The following is a 21582-nucleotide window of genomic DNA, read 5'->3' on the forward strand; positions in this document are numbered from 1 at the left end:
ACTAACCCCTCAGGGGGTCAGAACACACTCCACTAGGGCAACTTCCACCTCTACAGCATTCCTCGGGGGAGTCCCTACTAGGGACATCCTGGAGTTCTGTACACACCTTCATCAAACATCACCACCTGGCTATATTTTCCAAATCCAGGGCAGGTTTTGCAACAGCAGTCCTGCAAGGCATACTAGCCAGCCCCAACTCTTCTTGACTGCCTCCACCCTTCTTCAGCTTTGGGAATCTACCCAAGTGTGATGACTGCAACAGTGAAACACGAAGAACATAGTACAGTTGAGTACACTTACCATAAATGTAAATGTTCGATTGCATTCACTGTTGCAGTCCTGGTTTCCCACCCTCCATCCCCCCTTGTCTCTCTCGCTCGCTTTCTCCCCTCTCTGTGTATTACTCACCCCCTTCAGGGGTATTGCTATTTACTTTTTACTGGTGGTGGTTTCTCTACCATAACCTATCTCCCTATTTGGGGGGCTCCTGACATTTGGGGCAAGAAAAACTGATGTAATGGCGTTGGCTGCCTGTTTTTATACCCCTGACCTGATGTCAGTCCTGGAGTGACAGCAACCGACGCAGAACTACTAAGTCTCTGGTATTCGGGCCAACTGAGGGCTTCCTGCAGGCAGATAACCCAAGTGTGATGACTGCAACAGTGAATACACTAGAACATCTACGTTTATGGTAAGTGTACACAACTGTACTTTGCCTTAGCTGTGATGCCGGTTGTGTTGGTCATGTTAGGTTGCCTTATCTGTGATGCCAGTTGTGTTGGTCATTCTAGGTTGCAGTTGCTGTGATGCCAGTTGTGTTGGTCATGCTAGGTTGCCTTAGCTGTGATGTCACTTGTGTTGGTCATGCACACTAGTAGTAGTAGTGCTGTTGGCTGCCATGCAACCTAGCACTGTTTATCCTGTTATTGTTGCTCTTCTCTCTCCTTATATGCTCTATTCTTTGGTATGCAGAAGCTCCCTACTGCCCAGTAGTTGTCAGTATAGGTCTGTGGTACTTCCTAGAATATTAGCATTCACAGGTGTGTGAATCCCACCCACTATGTTGTGCAGACAGTGTTCATAGTGGATCACAGCTGGTCGTTTTAGTCTTTCAAGTAAAGACTGAAATTATGATCTGAACAACAATATGGACAAAGGTGAATTGTCATATGCCTTCATTTCTTAAAATAATGTACATACTCATTGTTGTCAAATAATTACTTCACCTTTCAGAGACTTCATAGGTTCATACTTGCATAATTGATACTGTATTCAACTGACGGGATACTTCAGAGGCAAATGTCAATTTCTAACTGTGAGCATGTCATCTGTTTACTCAAGTGAAGAACTCATTTGGTTACTGTTCTCGAAGGACTCGCGCTGTTTCATCTAGCATTTGATATAGAGAAGTATTGCAAGATAACAGTAGTATGAGAGCAGCTTAAACTCTGGAATTAAAAGCACAATTTAATCACTTCATTAACAATCTGACATATATTTAAAAGTAAAATTAACTCATTAAAAGGGTATTAGCTAATATAAAATTAAGGTTGCACAGAGGTATGTGTTTATCTAGGGAGGTAAAGTCATTATTTACAAAATTGACAGGTAAACTTTGATAGATTTCTTTAACTCCAAATCAAAATATCAGAATAACTGGGACATTAACATGGCATGTTAAAGAGGAAGTAATTGTAGTAAAGGGCATTAAAATAACAGGGCATACTATAAAAAATATAAAACATATATAGCAGAAAAGAGACTTTCAGAATTATGCATTGAAGCATGAGTAGACTGTTGCAAACACCAGTTTTGTTGTTGTCTGTATATTTGCTGAGTGCTTCCTTGGCACTTTCACTAAAGGGTATTCTGACTGGTTCTTCAATAACTGTTCAGCCACAGATTCAGTTTTTCAGAATATAACTCAAACAGAATGGTAACACTTAAGTATATTGAACGTTGATGACATAGGAAATATATGTGTTCCAACTAAAACAGTGAAACCACTTTTTAAACTGATTAATTTAAATCTTCAGAAGATGTTTGTGTCTGTGTGTACCGGCTGAATGGAGAGAGTTCTTAAGTTACAGTTATTTACCTATTTGAAAACGGAGATTGCAGAGGCTGTTTCAAAGTAAAGGGACCTGTGTTTAACATAATTCATGTAGGGCATTTTGGAACCCTTCAGCCCCCATCTCCTTTAATTCTAATGTTGATCTGAGAAAACACAAGCGACTTTCCAAAAAAAAAGACAAATTAAAACTTTTCTGCAGTTTGACTGGCATTTGTCACCAGACATTTATTATTACATCCACAATTGCAGTATTACTTGCATCTGTTGAAGCAGGTCAGCTAAATCCTTTTTTATTAAAATGAAGCAACAAATGATTTTCTTGATAATGCAGCTAGGAACTGGACTTTCTCTTGTATGCATTTCTGGGAACAATTGATGATATGCAGTTCAGCTGACAAAATCTGACAGTTTGAGCAATCTTGTTTTTTCTGTCATATTTTCTTTAAAACCACCTGAATAATTACACAACCCTTGTCAGCTGTCAAGTACCAAATCGTTCACAGTAGAGTTTTCTACTGTCTTTCCATAAGCAGACTTCAATTTTTCCCCCACTTTTGGGATGGGAAATTTATTGTAGCCATATAAGCAAGGAGACTGGCATTTTGCATATTTGCACAGAGGTGTCTAGTACAGTTAATGCAGTGAGGACTGGGAAACAGCAGTAACCGAGTAGAATTGTAGCATTTTTCTATACACATTCCAGTTATGAGGAAGTAATATATGGCATGCATAAAAGTAGCATTTGGCAGTGAAATGTTGAATTTAGAAAAATTTGAGGAGAGTTTTGTTGAGATTCATGGTGCGATATGACTTCTTATTAACATCAGTAGTAAATTGGGTGTTATATCCCTGTGGACTTTTCTGACCTTTGCTAATTTGCATGAAAGTTTTCTTTGAGGTATCTAGCACTGCACTACAGAAGAAACTTCATGATTGAAATGTTTTGTACTTACTAGCGCATATTGTGGATGGGAAAAGTGGTGGAGAATGTGAACGTCTGGTAGTTTGTCATGCTAAGCCAGTCACAAGCACATAGTTGCACTTGAAGTGGTGAGAGAGAGAACACTGAGGAGTTGTGAGCATACTACTTGTAATCTAAAGTAAATACTGTGTGCATTGTACCACACAAAAGAAGCAGAGTCAGACCATCAGCCTCTCTCATACTTGGTGTTTCAGAATTTGCTATATCTAGATAAGAAAAATGATTAAGGTTTGTGTTAAAAGTGTCAGGAGAGTGTTTGCTTCGTAGAGGATGTTCACAATTTCTTTATGGTGGTTTACAGCTGTCTTAGTGTAAACAGGAGTAGTAAATGCTTCAGTACATGATACTAAAGTAATGCTTTCTCTCCTGTCTTTCTTTCACAGGTTGGTCCTGCAGGTTCACAATTTGGTTTACTGGCATGTCTTTTTGTGGAGCTGTTCCAGAGCTGGCAGATTCTCGAAAAGCCCTGGAAGGCCTTCTTCAAACTTTGGGGTATTGTCCTCTTCCTGTTTTTGTGTGGTCTGCTACCATGGATTGACAACATTGCTCACATTTTTGGGTTTCTCAGTGGTCTGCTGCTTTCTTTTGCCTTTCTTCCCTACATCACCTTTGGTACCTTCGACAAATATCGAAAACGAATTACAATAATTGTTACCCTGCTGATTTTTATAGGGCTATTCTCATCGCTTGTTGTCTGGTTATATGTATACCCAATTAACTGGCGTTGGATTGAATATTTGACTTGCATTCCTTTCACTAGCAAGTTCTGTGAAAAGTATGAGCTTGATCAAGTTTTGCACTAGGAGATCCCATTACCATAGTTACATCTATGAAGATTTTGGTTTACTGTTTGGAAAAAGCGGAATATTGTTGTACCATCATGAGTTTAATAAGGCCTTGTAATTTCTCCAGCAGAGGTCCCAAAAGTTCATTTTCTAAATGATGTACAGCTTACTGCCATTGTTTGGTTATCTCTTTCAAGAAAAATGTTATATTCTCTTCATAATGTTTATATGTGGGAGTCAGCAAGTATTTTCAACTTGTCATTAGGGTGCTAACTTGATCCAAGCACCACACCTTGCAGTCCACAGATATTGAAATTTAATGTGATTTCCTACTCAACCATAAACATATCGTCTTCCAGAAGGAGGTTTCATGAACTTAAAAGCCCCTGCCAAAAGGCCGTATAAAAGATGACTTAAAACAGACTAAAAATTAAATGGCATGTAAGATACAGTTAACTTCCAGAGAAATGTTTTTCTTGCATACTTAGGTCCTTGGAGAGAGGCCATAAGAACCAAAGATTTTCAAGTGATTTTAAGATCGAGATCTGGAACATTCCTGTCTGATGTTTACAGTCGCTAGCCTAAGCATAATTTTTTTTTCTACTTGTACTAATGCCTGGCATCACTGTACTGTTTGCTATCAAGCCGCACCACTGCCTCATACTCATTGTTACTGCAGTTTACAGCAGAATGAATGAAAGAAAACTAACCCCAAGTAGTCTGACGTCAAGCAAGACTGTATACAGAGATAGTACAGTACGTGTTGGCATGAGGAGTGTGCCTTTGTGAGAGGTCGTCAGGATGACTCAGTGGTAATTAGTAGTGCTCTGAGATGCTGTGCACAGTAACTGGTGCCTAATGCCATGCTGCACAATTTATACACTAATAGTTACCTAAACTAAAACGTTAGTTATTATTATCTGTTTGAGGTTGTCATGCATCCTTAGTTGCATCACCACATTCCTGTTTCATAATAACTTGGTAAAGGTGTATTTGTCACACACAGAAATGTTGTTTAAACTTAATTTCCTTTTGCTCACAAAGAAATAAAAACTGTCACTTCACTTTCAGAAAAATGTTTATAGTACGCTTAAACAGCTTGGTTTTTACATTGTGTAGTCGTTACTTTGTCTCATGAAAAATGAGCCCCCTTCATATCTCTCAACCTCTTATTGCAAGATCTGGGCAAAGTCTGACAAAATGGTGGGACAAAGGCACAAAAATAGGAACACATTTTAAATATTGTTCTCACAAATTTAGAAAGTTGATAGAGTAGCAGGGTTATGTATTGACATTCATTGTCTGAAATATTTGAATTCTGAAAATCAAATGCATGTCATTATTTAGTGACTTCAATCCTCAGATCATCCCAGTGATTTGTCAGAAAACCACAACTGTTATGAGGAATAGAACAAAAATATGAGGCAAAAATCTGGACATTCTGTGAAACTCTGGACAGTTTAGAGGTATGGCCCCCTTCCCAATGCCATACCCATGAATTGGAATTCTGTAGAGTAGCATTTAAAGAATTGCAGTGGTATTTCTTGCTCTGTTTTCAACTTTAGACTGTTGCTTTTGTGTGTCTGCCCAACCAGCAAAACTGTATCAGCTGCAGTAATTTTGAATGCAGTTGATTCTCTTAGTCATTGTTTGACTATGTATCCACCCAATACTGCCAATCCTCCTGTGACTATAGAATGTTGTATATTGCCTCGGTGGTATACTGGATTTGACCCAGATTAAGTACAAGATGAGCTAGGTTTGCATAATAGCCTATATGCATGGGAGCAGCCCACTGAGGGATGGGAGATGGTGTTTTCCAGCAAAAGATCTATCTTGAGGAAGATCTGAGCCTGCAGGATGTGCAGCTGGGGGATGCTGGAAAGTAGGAGCCCACCAGCAAGTGCATTTACTCTGTATATGGAGCTGCAGAAGCTCACATGTACACAGACTCTGTGGAAAGGGACACTGTACCATGCCTTCAGCCAGCTGAGGTATATCTGTTAGGATGATTTTAATTCCTAACGTTAGTTGACAGTTATGATACTACGTTCTGACCTCTTAGTTTTGTAAGATGTCAGGATTCAGGAGGAACAAATGGAAGACGGGTTAATTGTCATGAGAGATTTGGGGGGGCTAACAAATCATAGTAGTAGTAGGTCCTTCTGTGTAGTGCAATGTGCTGTACCTTTTGTCAAAACTGAGTAAGTAAAGAAAATAGTACTCCCTTAGACTACACACATACTACCATGACTTGTAATGGGTTCACTGTGATTTGGCTTATAAAACACTTATTATATCCAATTCTGTTTTTTGTTAATTTCATTTGTATTACGTTTGGGTACTAAAGGTACTTTAGTGGTTTAGGAAATTATGCATGAACTGGTTGATATGCATTTGACTGCTAATAAAATGATGCCGCAGTGCTTGCAGCAAGCTAATCTGCCGGGTGCTTTGTGTTGTGCCTTCTGCTTTAACATATGTGAAGTCTAATGATGTAAGTGTATGCCAGCCATTTCATGTTATGCTGATTGTAGCACAGGGTAGCACTCACATTTTATAATTTGTCTCTCGCTTTTATGCTGCTGTTAGTATATTACCACTTACAATGCCTGGGTTTATACTTTTGCAAGATAGTAAACTGTCTTCACCATCATTTTGTTATCCCTTAAGCTGCCAGTTAATGCAAAAGCATAATGTATTTCTGAGGAACAGACTTCTGTCCCAGTGTTTGTGATAAAGTACACTTTCTTTTTGTTTAAAATATATCTGATGTAGTATTTTGCAGTAACACTGTATCAGTCAGAGTACATGTTATAACCTGATCTCTTACTTAAGACAATTGTGATACTGCAAACGAAAAGGTGTTTATAATTTTTTTTTATTTTAACATTTGTTTACCAGGAAATTGTGACTGGGACAGAGCCCATTTTCAGTGGAGGCCTGGGGAGAAACATTCCAGACGCATGTCTTTGGAATGTGGGAGGAAACTAGATCACACGGAGGAAACCCACGGGAGCGCAGGGAGGACATGTAGATTCCACACAGAAAGCACTCCAGCCGAGAATCGAACCAGCGAACCTCTTGCTGTGAGGCAACAGTGCTAACCGTTGTACCACTGCGTCATCCACCATGCTGTGTTTTAATGAAATCCTATTTCTCATGCTTATGTACTGTACGCTTTGTATCAGTATGTTGGCAGAGGTATGGTATTGTCTTTGAACATCATTTTTACTTTCAGTTACTCTTTAAAGTGTTCTGTAACACTGAGGTACTGCATCACGGCATCTGGTGAATCAAGTGCCATGATGCATTTTGCCAGAGACTACCAGTATGTATTTGGATCATTTGGTTTCAATAAAAAGCTTCGTAAACCTTTTTTGAAACCAAGGCCCAAATAAATTGTTTCCCTAATGACATCATGTTAGATAGGGCTCCATAGACTTTAATAGACGTGTCTGCATAAGCACAGTAATTGTCTGTTAAAGTGAATGGATGCATTCTACATTTTTCCCCGAGTTGTTGTCACTGAGATTAAAGACTGCCGTTGCATCTCAGTCGCATCGGCATGGGAAAAACAAATTTCAAAAGGCTTTTTTTTTTTCCATTTTGGGGTTAAAAATTTACCATTAGAATGAAGATCCTAATCGGTGCCTCCTGCACACCAGATGCAGTGGTGCAAAAAAATGAGACACTCTACTGTGACAAAACACTCTTTTTATATGTTGCATTTTGGGCTACATTGGTATTTCGTGAGTTACTTTTATGTTAAGTTATTGTGTTTATCGAGAAGTGAGGCAGACCTTTGTCATGTGGTATTTTACTTTCAGCAGACCTGTTCAGCACTACTCTTACAGCAAATGTTTCATAGGTGCTCTTGTACGGATTGTGGTTAAGTGCCAGGACATACCCTGGTACAACTGTTGTGGGAAATGTGAGAAAGAACTTAGCAGATAAGTCATGGAATGCTATATGATCGTTGAACAACAGCAGCATTGTCATTTCTATATAGCTGAAAAGTTCCTAGTGTGCTTGCATATGTATGATTGCACTTGTGTGCTGAAAAAACATGTATGAATGAAAGCACAGAGATTCTGCCATTGCACTAACAGAGTGCTTTCCATATTCAGGACCTTTGGTTGTATTGTCTTCAGTATGTTTCTGAAATAAAAATATTTTCATCTTTAGCAGAGATAACGTTATTGATTTATCTATCCATGCATTAAATCCTGTCCATTGCTTGAAAGATGTACTGCACTTCAAAATATTCTTCATTTTGAACATTGTATTCTACAGGGATGTGAATGGAGTCATCTAAGAGCTGTGGTGTGGAATGTTGCAGATCTGGATTTTAGAACATTTATTGATGTTTTTTTAATGTGTATTATGCCATGGCAGGAGCAAGAAGTTGTTGCTGTACAGAAGCCTTAAGCTAAAGTTCGTTGTGCTGGTGTCTTTTTGGACAGCAGTGTCATGCAGTGTTTTTTTTTTTATTGCTGCTGCCACGCAGCTCTTGTTTCATCAGTTTGATTCCCAGCTGGTGAGCCGCCTTTATGGAGTTTCTGTGCTCTCTCTGTCTGTAATGGTTTCCACTGGAGGTACGTATTTCCTCCATCTTTTCAAAAGGCATGTAAGTAGGTGACTTTGTAATGTTTGGCTTGCCCTACAGTATAGTACATTTTGTTGGGTGTGTATATGTAACTTTGGCATCCCATCCCAGATGCTTACAGTGGTAGGCTCTGGTTCCCTCTGAACCTAGAGTGAGGAAGTTCGGTATTAAATAGGTATGTGTTAATGGACTGGGATTTCTTGTTGGGTTCTGGCAGTTTACACATGCTGTGATGATGCAGCTGGAGGTAGGTTTGTTGTCCTAGCATGTGACTATAAATTGGAGTGGTTAGATCTCCATGGGTATGTGTAACTAGCAACACACACACACACACACACACACACACTTGTGCCAAAGCCTTTTGTTATGCTTATTTATTGATTGTTTATTTTCATTGTGGTTTTGTTTCCTTTTTAGTTATTTTTAGTGTTTGCTTTAGTACTGTTTAGTGAAATCACAAATGACAAAACTGCTGTCTTTGTGGTTAACTTGTCACATGGCATTAGCTACACAGATCCTATTTTATCAGTCCATCAGATTTGATTGTTAGGTACCAACCCTCTTATCAGATCTGATCCGGGTATTAGCTAGTGCCAGCGTGTTTCAAGCTTCTTCCAGATTTTATAGATTTGAAATTTGACATCCTAGCTTTTATGATGCTGCTATGCTAAATGTCTTTATTTTGAGCTGTCCTGTTAAAATCCTTGAGTGCCTGAGGTTCTTTTGGTGCTTATGCAGTGGCCGAGCATCTTATCAATAGTCCTATTTTCTCTGCTTTCAGAAATTTTAGCATTCAAAAAAATGTATCTGTCTAGGGTTACTTAGCACTTAAGTAATTAGATAGTCTTGAGATTATTTTATAGTTATAGCATGCTCCTTGTTGACATGGATAAGACTTATAAAACGTTTCGCAGTCATGGGCATAACCTTCCATCTCAAGATGCACAGTTTTTGTATGTAATATGGCTAGGTCCAAAGCATCTCAGCCAATTGCTCAGGTGTCTACTATACAGCTACAGACCACTGTGAATGTCATGCTTAACATTACAAATCTCTTCATGTGTGTATCACAATGCGGCCAAGATAGCAGGCAATGATATCATCTTCTGACATCACACTTGGCTCTGCCAATGTGACTTCACAGACACCTTTAAGGGTGCAACATCCCCCTTTGATAGCGCTAGTCTTTGGTCCTGTTGTAGAAGAGAAACTGATGAGGTGTGAACAAAATGGGAAGATGTTTGCTGTGGGTGTCAGATTTAAGAACCCTCAAAGGGAGTCTTCAATAAGAATTAAAAGGGTTCCAAATCTGTTTGTTTCAAGAAATCCCTGTATCAACCTTTTGATTCCTCCTGAAATAGGGGGATGGTCATTGCAAAGGTGTCCCTTTTAATGGACACTGACTACAAAGTTGAATGGGTCATAATATTAAGGGTACAGAGAACCTTTCTCAATGAGACAAAATCAACACTTATGAAGGCTTGCCCAGCTGTAAATTTCTGGAGACAGTTTGGGGGATGGTATCTCTCTAGCTTGCTACATGGCCATCACACAAGACAAAGTGGTGTGGAGATTATATCCTGAGGCTGTAAAAAAAAAAAAAAAAAAAAAGTCAAATGTTGCCACTATCAAATGTGGTTCTTCAAGACATTTCTATCTTTCAAAAACGTGGCTTCTAGGAGGTCCCACCAGACCAAAGAGAATTAGGAGTCTATTCAAGAATCTTTTCCATTCTGAAAAAAGAACAAGGACTTCTGGGAAATTTTAGATCTTGGTGATCTGATAGTAAGTAAAGAAGCACCCCTTCAGAAAGGTCATGGTGTCGGTGATTTTGCCCTACCTCAAGGGAAATAACTGGATATGAGGTTTAGACCTTCAAAGATCACTAACGAGTCCAAGAGATGTCTTTGTTTTTGGCTTGGAACCAGTTATTTTACTGCCTTGCCCTTCTGGCTCACTACAACTCCCTGGGTGTTTAAGTGCATGGCAGTTGTCACAACCCATTATGGTTAAGAATGGTCCATATTTCTCCATATTTAAAAGATTGTCTCCACACTTGCAACAACAGCCAGAGAGTCATCGCTTACAGCAAGAGACAACATTAACAGCTCTGCTTAACTTTAGACCTTTCCATAAATTATCAAATATCACAGCTACAACCCACTTGACCAAAGCCTATTCATTGGCTGCTATCTGGACACAACCTCATGCTAAATGTCTTTCACCCCAGAAAGGCAGTCGTCCCTTCTTCAAGCAGTCCAGGTTCTTTATCTTTGTCAGAAGCCTCCAGCCATGTTGGTCATAAAGTTTTGAGTCTCATGGTTACCTCCATCACCATGGTCGAGTATGCCAGATTTCACATAAGGGTTCTTCAGTGGATGTTATTCACACTATGGTTGCAGCTAACAGGCTCTTCAGTCACTATTCATTGGACTCAGTCTTGCAGGTATCGGTTAAACTGGTGGCTGATGTCTTCATTCCTTCCTTCAGATAGGAAGACCTTTAGTAGAACTCCATCAGCAGTAGTGACCATGGGTACTTCCTGTCTGGGGTGGGGCATTTTGAGGAGGAGGAGTATGGTCTTAGGAGTTTGGAAACATTCAGGTGCCATCCTTCACATCAACATTCACTAAAGAGTTGGCTGTCTTAGCAGTGCAGGAATTTCACCAAGCAGGTAGGAACCAAATCATACCCCCCTCTTCAGCGAGGGTATTAGATTGTGGCAATGGGCTTTGGATCCAGGAAACTTTCCGGTGGCAATGCACACACTGAGGAAAATCAGTTGGCTAGTGGACAGGCTTAACAAGTCAGTCCTATGCCTCGAGTGGTCTCTTAATCTGTTAGTGACTCAAGAGATTTTCAGTCACTGGGGACAGCCTTGCTGTTACTTGTTTGCCTCTCCCTCCAATGCTAAGTGCAGAAGCTACTTCACCCAAATTTCTCCAGAGGACCAGTCACCCATAGATGCACCTGGAGTGTCAGTGGCCTGGTACTCTTTACACCTCCTCCTTTTAACTTGATGCCCACGGTCTGCCAGAAAGCAAATCACAAGTAATTCTCATTGCTCCATACTGGCCAGACTGATCTGGTTTTCCCTGCTTAGGCCTCATTTAGAAATTTTCTTATTACTTCCAGGGCTTAGATGCAAGTCCAGAGGAGAAGCAGGTTTCTTAATTGGGGGGTGGAGAAGAAAGACTCCCTAGAGAACTGCCTTGCACAGTTTGAGTAAGCTAGAGTTTTATTTTGGCTGGATGATAATTTAAAATAGCAGTTAATTATCCCTTGATGGCAGAGTAGATGCAGCCTGCATTGTATGATGGTGACAGTCATTGGAAAAAAAAGTCTGTAATCAAAGTGAAATATAGAACAAAGCTGTGGCATTCTTAAGATATGCTATCTTGTGTCTGTTCCCAAGTCAGTGTGGGTTGGTATAGGATAACTAACTAGAGGAAACTGGCATGACTACACGTGTTCAGTGCATTTCAGTTATTTATTATTTGAAACTCTGTGAATAAATCTAGGTCGTATTTCTAAGATGTTCTGCATTCACATTGCGTGGTCCAACTACTGTTGCAGTCTCCCTCTGTCAGTCCCAGCTGGCAAAGTTAGTAGCTGGCTTGCGGATCAGAAGAACTGGCGTCACGCCGAGGTACTTGGAGATGACCCACGCATATCTCTTTTGTTGTTTGGTTCAGTCCTGTTGCCGCTAAAGAAAGTTTGCAGAAGCAAGCTAAGTCTTGGCATTCTGAAATTTTCTTTTGCAGGTGCAGCACTTAATCAAAGTTGGAAAAACATTTTGTTAAGTTAGTTGCCTATCCTGTTTTTTCTTCCTCAGTATTTAACATATGTCAGAAGTGGTAGGGCAGACTCTGCACACCTTGGTAGACCTCTTTGTTATTACCTATGCTAGGGTTTCTTGGGTGTTGGGAGTAGCCTTCAGTCCTTTCAAAGTTTGACCCACTTTAAGAGCATTTAACAACTTACATATTAGTAGTGTTTGAATTGTTAGGGTTATAAATTCTCTTTCGCCCTCGCCGGTATTAATTAAAAGCGGCAGCAAAAACACACAAATAGCATTTTGACAAAGTGAACAACATTTCCATAGCTTCGGTTCTCCCAAAGGTAGTTGAGTTTCTCGGTTTTTCTCAGGCAGAGCTTCGGAGAGGTTTTCTGACTTTTTCTTTAGGGGATATTCCACAGGGGAGAGGTAATTCTCAGAAACTGTTCAGGGGTATTTCCTCGCCCTCAGGTCTTCCCAAGGTAGTTGGGGCCTCCAATTCTGATTTAGTGGCTTCTGCAGGCCAAGTTTAGCTTCCAGTTGAAACATATGCCAAAACATCTTTCAGATTACAAGACAAGGATGCTTTGGAAGGTAAAGAAGATTCTCAAGGAAGCTTACCTTCATGTGCCTATAAGACTATATTGCAGGTGGCAGATCTGCTGGGTGAGTTGTTATCAGTTCTTGAGCATTCTCCAGGTGGCTTCATTCTCCACTGCGCCCAGATCTAAGTTTATTCAGTTCATTCCATTCCATGCTTTTCTCCTTCTGCTGCAAGGGAACTCTGAATCTATTTCAGAGACTCCTGATTCCTGATTTGGACTCAAGAACTTCCTAGACCTTCTACAGATTCTGGAATATACATAGCAGTGTTGTGAGATGCCTAGGCTATCTGTGAATTGTTTTCCTGCTGGCTGAATGTTTTGCATAGGGTGCCTGTTAGGTGGACTGAGGTTTACAGAAGCCCAGGCCTTTTTAACCCCCCTCTTAGGTACTATAAGGTGTTAAACTTTTTGGTATCAACTATCCTTATCACCTGTAAGTGAAAGGAGGACAGTCCTTCAAGCATTATGGTTAGGCCCTCCTTTCCTAAAAATGCGCTTCCCTCTGCCAAGAGTCATAGGGCAGACAGAAAATGGGAAATCAAATTGTTGCTTTCATTGCCATCTTTTGTTAAAAAACTGTCATTACTATTACCTTGCCTCTCATTAGAATTTTTGAATGCTTGAAGTGGAAAAATTATCTGACAAGGAGAGGTGCTGGATTGCCAGAGGCTGGCTCGAGGTGGTGATATTCAAAACGGACTTTTTCCTTGGGTGGCTGCCTAGGGTTTTGAGTGGATACAGGCATGCTGGCTCAAGGATTTGTGGGTTTATCAACATGAAAGCTGAAAGGGTTCCAGTTTAGTTTTAGGTATGATCATGAGTTGTTTTGGCCATGTTTGTTTATTCTAACAGGACAAATTTTAAAGCTAAATGTGACCAGTTGAAATGGGATTTTTGGTTTATCCTCTAGTTTAGTAGAAAAATGATATGGGGGATGGACATATCCTGCTTAACTAACTGTTCAGGGCAAGGTTTCAGGCGAGCACTCAACTGAGATAGGCCTACTCCTGGGACAAGAAGCTGGAGAAGACAGACTTCTGGTGAGGGCAGGCCTGCCAAAGGGAGGTAAACTCTGGGAGGCTTCTGGACTCAGCTGCCAGTAGATTCCAAAGACTCAGACTTTGCCAGGTTTTTGCACATCAAAGATCTCAAGACAGATTATGCCCATGGATGCTCTTTCAGTTGGAAAAATCTTCATCCTGCATTTAAGCCTTTCCAACCTGTGCCTCTTGTTACTCAAAAGTGCTCTTAACAGGCAGATAAGGACAAAAGGAGTGAGCTCTAAAATAGGGCCAGACGTCTCTCCTCCGACTGAGGGAGCTACTACTATGAGTCTGGTATGAAGCCTCCATGGTCTTTACCTTTGATAACACATCTGTTATCTTAGATTTTAATCATCTGCTCAAGGTATCAGGACATCCACAGGATCTAACAAAACTCATTTATTCTGTTTTGACAACTTCACCAGGTCTCACAGGAGACCACTGTTTGGATAAATGATTTTAAAGCTTGGTGCCTACCTAGTTCTCTCAGAAAGTTAATGACTGCTGGAAGGATTTTTCATTTGGCTATCAGCAAAGTTTTGGTAGATTTGTTTTGCCTTGAGTCTAATTCCCAGTATCTGTTACTTTGACAAGCATTTGTCCTTCGTTTCTTCTAAGATCATTAATAGTACTGCCTCAGCAAAGTTTTGTGAAGTGCTCAGAAAGAGGTCCTCGCATTCAAGCTGGAAATTCCATAGAAAGAATATACATTCCCCAATTGAGAGCTCCTACTCCTAGAGCACTAGTACCTTTGTGTTGCTTTAGAAGAAGCCACAACAGAAGCAAGCCTGCAGCTTAGACTATCTTGAAATAATCTGGTTGCGAAGACTGCTTTCAAGACATCTATCATTTCTGCAAATCTGGTGCCTGAGGATAGCAACTGCATGGCAGTAGATGCCTTTTTGATTTTCCATAAGGAAAAACATCATTACGCACTAATCCTTCATGCACATCTAGTTCTGTATGGCTGGCCACTTCAGTGGTTTATTTATTTGTTCTAATACCTTGCATGCAAAAAATAAAGGGGAAAAGCTCAGAATGGTATCTAGAATAGCACACTGGTGACCCAGACTTATTTGAGCAGGACGATTTAACACACAGGTGGCAGAAGGTTGTTTGTTTCTTTTGCATTATGAGACCAGGCAAATGCCTCTCACAAAACAAATGGACACATGGTGGATTGGAAGTGGCTTTCCTCATTTTGTTATTCCCATTTGCTCAGGGCTTCTCATCCAGTGGGGAGACAAGAACAGCACACTATTCTACAGACACATCAACACACAGGGAACACATGATTTTACACAATGATCCCTTGCTGGCAGCTACTTGCTTTCAGGCGACTTTTTGGCACAACACCCTTCCTCTCTTCTCTTAGGGAGCACAGGGCTCATTTAGCACATCAACAAAGACCAATCATGTTTTTCTCACAATGGATGTTGGATCTTTACAATTTCAGACACAGATAAGCATCCTTTTACCCAATACAACTGTTGGCAGCAATGTGAACGAACATAGTATAGCAAGCTTTTTGCAGATGTCTCATCTACATCCACATTGCTGCAGTCCACCAACCATTGGATCTCCCTATCTTCAGTTTCCTGGGTGGCTGTGACATTGAGGCGGCTTCTTCGATATTTTCTTTTAGCAATCCGGGATTTTTTAAAGGTATTTTCTGGCAGTCTTTGTATTTCAAAACTACTAATTTCTTTCACAACTCAAGACATGAATTTGATTCATTTCCACTGGCCCTGGACGCACTGGACGCCAAGTTTTTCTTCAGCTAACGACGCCACACAGCTGTGTTAAAATTCAGCCAAGCTTGTCTTCTACCCTTTAGTTAGACTGCAGAAGAAGGGATCCCTCAACATTCACGCAGGTACAAAACTGTACTTTTTGTTGTGATTGCATTTCTATTTTATGAAATGTTAAATAATATAAGTTGAGGTTTAGAATAGGGCTTTTGACCCCTCAAGTCTTCCATGTATTGCAAATGACTTCCTCCAAGCCTTGCCCCCTTCATCCACCTCTTCTGAGGCACCTTTCTTCCCTCAGCTGATCAAAGTCATCTTTGACGTTTGCTACTGAATTCCTCAGAAACCTGGCTGTTTTTGCAGAGTAATTTCACATCTGAAAAGTAGTATTCTGTTTATAACCTTCTCCTACTCTTCCTTTTCTAAGTAAAGTCTCCCCTCCCTCTTATTTCCATCCAGACTGTAGAAATTCAGGCTTTCCAAACTGCTACAGTTGTTGACTTGCTTATTCATTTTGTAGTTGAAATTATTTGGATGATCTCCACAAACTTCATGTAATTTTATGTTGTAGAATCGTAAAGTAATTTCAGTACTGTAAATGTCTTTTCACTGGTGTCTTCTTTAAGGGCAGTATTACCTTGCCCTCTACAGAGTTGAAAAAACACTAAAGGATACGAATATCCAAAAAAGGTTCCAACACCAAAAACACCACAAAGAACACGAACAAGAGCAGCCAAACTGGATTTTTATCAATTTTTCTTTACTGCAATTCTGGTACCTCGGCCTTCGCCTTCACATGAAATATCATCACATTGCTTAAACCAGTATATATACACCCATTTAATTCACAGTAATTAAACAATTGATCAATAATACAATCAATCAATTAAATGCCAACAATATCATTTTATACAATTGTATCAAATATATAAATATAATAATTGTTTTATTCATATAATCAAATTTCCAAATTCATTCCACTGGGAAACAAAGTCCTATAATTAATAATAAATCTGGATTCCATATCTAACAACTTGCGTTGAAAATTAATATTTGCTTCCCCTCCCTCATAAGGTTTGGCCAAAATGCTAAATTTGAAATCAGTACATTCACCACCGTGAAATTGATGGAAATGGCTAGCCACGGGACTGTCCAGTCTGCTATTTCTAATGTCTCCTAAATGTTCCATGATTCTTTGTTTGACCCTACATTTAGTTTGTCCAATGTACCATTTTTTATCTTCACAATTGCATCCTATAATGTATATAACCCCGAAGGAGTTACAATCAAAATAATCCAGCGCTTGATATAACACCCCATTGATTTTTTGACCATCCAAATTAATGATTTTATTACAAACTTTACATTTTCCACAAGCAAAGGCACCTGCATTACTTACTTTTTCTCTTTTGCCCTTGCTCCTAACTAGTTCTTTCAAATTTTTACATCTGGAATAAGAGAAAATGACATTATTTGGTATTATATTTTTCAAAAATTCATCATTGATAATAATGGGCCACATATTTAACACAGTTTTTTTCAAAACTGAAGAAAAGGGAGAAAATCTATTCACAAAAAATATTTTATCCATTTCCATAAAATTGGTCCGATTGTTATATAATGATTCGTTAACTCTCATCCTTTTGTACTTGTTACAACATCCATTATCTTTGATGTTTAATGTTTTTTCAACCTTAGATCTATGTGTTTGGATATTGTCCCATGAATAACCTCTGTCATTTAACTTTTGACAGATAATATCAAATTCCCTTGGAATATTAATAACTTCAGACGTATTTTCCGCTATTCGTTTGAATTCTCCCAAGGGCAATGAATTGATCAAATGAACACTATGCATGCTGGTAGCATGCAAGAAATTATTCACTGCCGTGCTCATATGGAAAGGCTTATGTTCAATTTTTCCATCTAAACCAACATAAAATTGTACATCTAAAAATTGGATGGTATTGGTGTCTACTGTATAAGTGAAATCTAAGCCACATGGATTTGACCTTAAACTAAAAATAAACTCATCAAAATCATTGGGGTTTCCTCTACACAAAAATAAAAGATCATCTATAAATCTTTTATAAATTAATACATTATTCTGAAAAAACTTATTTGTATGCATAAACAAATTCTCAAAGTATCCCATGAAAATAATAGCATAGGACGGTGCGAAACTAGCACCCATGGCTGTTACTTCTTTCTGTAAAAAATACCTTTTGTCAAATTCAAAAACATTGTGTGTAAGGCAGAATTCTAAAAGTGAAATTATAAAATGAGTCCTAGGTCCTTCCCCTAAGAAAGTGTATATAGCCTCCAAACCCCACCTTGTGGAAATGGATGTATACAAGGAAATTACATCTACACTAGCCCAATAATAGTTGTCTTGCCAGATTCTTCCCCTGAAATTGTCACAAACTTCTTTAGTGTTTTTAACATGTGAAGGAATTCTTTTCAAATGTTTAAGAACTGAATCCAAAAAAATACCAACATTTTGTAACAATGCCCCCCTACCTGACACTATTGGGCGTCCAGGGGGATTAATCAAATCCTTGTGGATTTTCGATAAAATGAAAAACCTTGCATTATTTGGACTTTTTATAAATAACTTTCTAACATCCTCCGGGGAAAAAAAGCCTAGCCTTTCACCTCTTTCCAAGAGCTCAAATAAAGCATCATTAAATTCTGTTTTGGGATTTGTAGATAATGAGACATACACATTTCTATCTGATAACATATTTAAGGCTATTGAATTGTATCTTTCTTTACTAAACACAACCCAATTGCCTCCCTTGTCTGATTCCAAATAAATGAAATCGTCACTCATCCTTCTTATTTCACACAAAGCTTGCCATTCTTCTCTACACAAGTTGTAATTCCTGATTTGTTTTTTAAACAAAAAATATTCTTTAGTAATCTGCTTATTTAATACTTTTTCAAACAAGTTAATGCAAAAGTTATTACACAGTGGGTTAAATTCACTGATACATGGAACTTTTGGAACATTAAATTTGCAATAACCCGTGTTGAACACAGAACCCACATTACTGTCTTCCTTGTCCCTTTCATAGATATCTACATATTCATTTTCATAAATAGAAATGTCCATCAAAGAACTCTCTAAGATAGAATTATCACTTTCATCAGTATCTAAAACATTTTGTTTATTATGAAAAAAAACTTTTAAACGTAATTTTCTACAGAACTTCTTGACTTCCAATAAAATTTCCGCCAAGGACGGAATGTGTGTGGGTATGAACTTTGTACCCTTATACAGAACTTTTTTCATATTATCCGTAATCAAACATTCAGATAAATTAATAATATTTAAACCACCATCTGTGCAAACTACATTGTGTGCATTAACTGAACATTTTGAACAAAAGGAGAATTGAGTCTTTTCGTAACAGACCTGTTAACAGTCGATCCATGTCTATTTCTTATTTCCCCTTGACTGAAAACGCCGATTTCGACCCTTGCGTTGGTTTGATCCTTCATTCATCGAAGTGCTCGATTCAGCTAATAAAAGTTCCTTCAGCGTTTAGGTCCTCAAAGGACACACTCTGTTTGTTGAATTGGCTTCCATAGAGGAAGCGGAAGTATCCCTGGTACCGCGCAATCTGTTTCTGCTATTCTTCAAAGGTGCTCGTCCCCGCCCCTTAAAGTTGTACTGCCACGAAAAGATTTTACCAGTTGTATAATCATTTTTGTCGCTGGCAAACTTCTTCTTTTTACGTGAAATCACCTGCTGCTCAATTTTAGACACTTTAGTAGTTATTTCAACAATACTACGTTCACATTCCGATTCAGAATATTTAGAAAGCAGCTCACCCTGCATATTCATGATGTCTGAACGAATTTTGGTAAGCGCTCTTTCGTTGCGCTTAATTAGTATCTTTAACCAGCCCAAGGTGCATTTTAAGGACACATCCTTCCATTCCTCGAATAAATCAGAGTCCTCATCGGAAAAGTCATAAGCAGGCAAGCGGTCCACCCTGAGACCCCTAGGGGTGATATTAGATTCAACATATTTTTCAAGTAGTCTAATGTCATAAAAAAGAGTTGCCTCTTTGATCATTAATTTTTCAAGTTCTACAAAATGTACAATTACCTCGTTAGAAAAATGAGACCATGGGTCAGATGAAGCAAATTTGTTTTCCCTGTCTCTCCAAATGGAAGAAAAGTCCAAATTAGCTGGGGTCCTCTTGATGACCCCCGGTGCTCCAGCTGCTCCTGTTGCTCCATTCCTACTCATCTTGAAAAAACACTAAAGGATACGAACATCCAAAAAAGGTTCCAACACCAAAAACACCACAAAGAACACAAACAAGAGCAGCCAAACTGGATTTTTATCAATTTATCAACCTCTACAGAGTTCCCAACTCCTTTGGAGCATTCTTTTCAGAATAGTTTTTCTGTGTCATTCTAAGGCAGCTTGCAGCTGACTTAGAACTGTTGGTGACTGGGGAATCTGACTGTTTAATTAAAACTTGTTAATATAGAACATTTTTTTTTGATTTCTTAAACAGTGTGTGTGTGTGTGTTTAGGATTCCCTTTTGTTAATTTTATTCATTTTTAGTGTAATTCCTCCCCTCGCTGGTTCGTAGAGAGTGTGTGTGTTGCTTGTGTTTTTGGGGCCTGGTGTGTTTGTGTAGTTACTTTATTTTTTTTCTAATGTCTGAGGCCCCAAAACCCATTGTGGCCATAAGCTTTCACCGATGGATGGCCTTGGGGTTGAACACCTGTCCTCAGGGTGTTCCATTTGCGCAGCATTCAACCCCAGGGCACTGAAGGAGCAGAGGTCGAAGTTGGTTCTGGTGGGACTTTTGCCCCCGGATCCAGCTTCGGCCTCTGGTACTCCCGTGGCTCCTCCTCAGTCCTTGGTGGTAGCCACTCTTGCCCTCCTTCCCCCGTCTGGAACTCAAACTCCCAGTAAGATGCTGGAGGAAAGGGAGGCCAGGAGGGAGAAAAGGAGGGAGAAACACCACAAGCGGTGGGCCGAGGCCTCCGCTTCAGCCCCCCTAGCTAAGCGGGCTTCTCCCTCCACTGCTTCCGGGTCCCCTCCTCCTCGGATCCAATCTCCTTGCTTTTCCCCGGGACCCGAGGTGGAGGAGACGCGATCTCTGTCGAGGTCATCGAGGCAGCATTCCCGGCCCGCCTCGGTGGCCTCGTCGAGATCTACTTATAGTCTTTCTGATGCAGACTTGGACTGGATGATGAGAAGGCTCATCCAGGCCCAGCTGCAAATGGGAGTGCTCTTGCCCCCCCCCCTTTGGGGGGAGCTCGACACCTTTTTTTACCCCGATAGCTCCTTCTCCGACCCGCTTCCCGGGTTTGGAGGGCTCTGAGCTGGGCAGCGTTGGAGGCGGGGGTGGGTCAGCGCCGACAGTACTGGGTACTTCGGATCCGACCTTGCCCTCGAGTCTGTTGGGTCCTTCATTGGATCCGACCTCTCAGAGCCGTGGGCCGAGCTTCGGATCTGAGGGATTCAGTGTGCCTTCTGCTCCATCCAGGTCGGAGCACACTGGTCCTTCAGATCTGGTGGCCTCTGCGCCGGTTCCGATCCCTTCATCGGATCCGAGTGGGAGCCAGCTTTCGGATCCCAGGGAGAGAGGCTCCCCCTCGGCCGTCAATGTAGTGGAGAGGGCTCTGCTGAGAGCATCTGGACCCCCGGTCCTTGCATTGGCTCCACCCTGCACTCCCTCTCTGCTGGGTCAGGCTTCCATCATCCGGCCACAGGGACAGCCTGCTTCGATGTCCCAGATTGTTCCACTGGAACAGGATATTGCTGGTGAGACCACCTCGGACAGTCTCCCCGAGGAAGTGCCTCGCAAGCATAAGTGTAAGAGGAGACACGTGGACTCCCCCGAGTCCTTAACAGAGGACACGGACTTGGTTGAAGGGGAAGGCTCCCCAAGGTCACCCCCCGAGGATGTCTCCTTTGGAGA

The 21582-nt window shown here is 40.3% G+C and overlaps 1 protein-coding gene across 1 annotated transcript in view; it reads left to right on the forward strand.

Moving 5' to 3' along the window:
* Window positions 1-6607, forward strand: part of RHBDF2 (rhomboid 5 homolog 2) — a 1958103-nt gene extending 1951496 nt beyond the window's left edge. Inside the window, exon 18 of the mRNA XM_044089036.1 lies at window positions 3440-6607. Within this exon, the coding sequence (XP_043944971.1) occupies window positions 3440-3859 (420 nt within the window). The 3' untranslated portion in view covers window positions 3860-6607. The remainder of the gene's footprint in view (window positions 1-3439) is intronic.
* The last annotated feature ends 14975 nt before the right edge of the window (window positions 6608-21582 follow it).

Source organism: Protopterus annectens, chromosome 12.part0, assembly GCF_019279795.1.
Source record: "Protopterus annectens isolate FY-2018-M chromosome 12.part0, PAN1.0, whole genome shotgun sequence".
In the NCBI taxonomy this organism is placed as follows: domain Eukaryota; kingdom Metazoa; phylum Chordata; order Ceratodontiformes; family Protopteridae; genus Protopterus; species Protopterus annectens.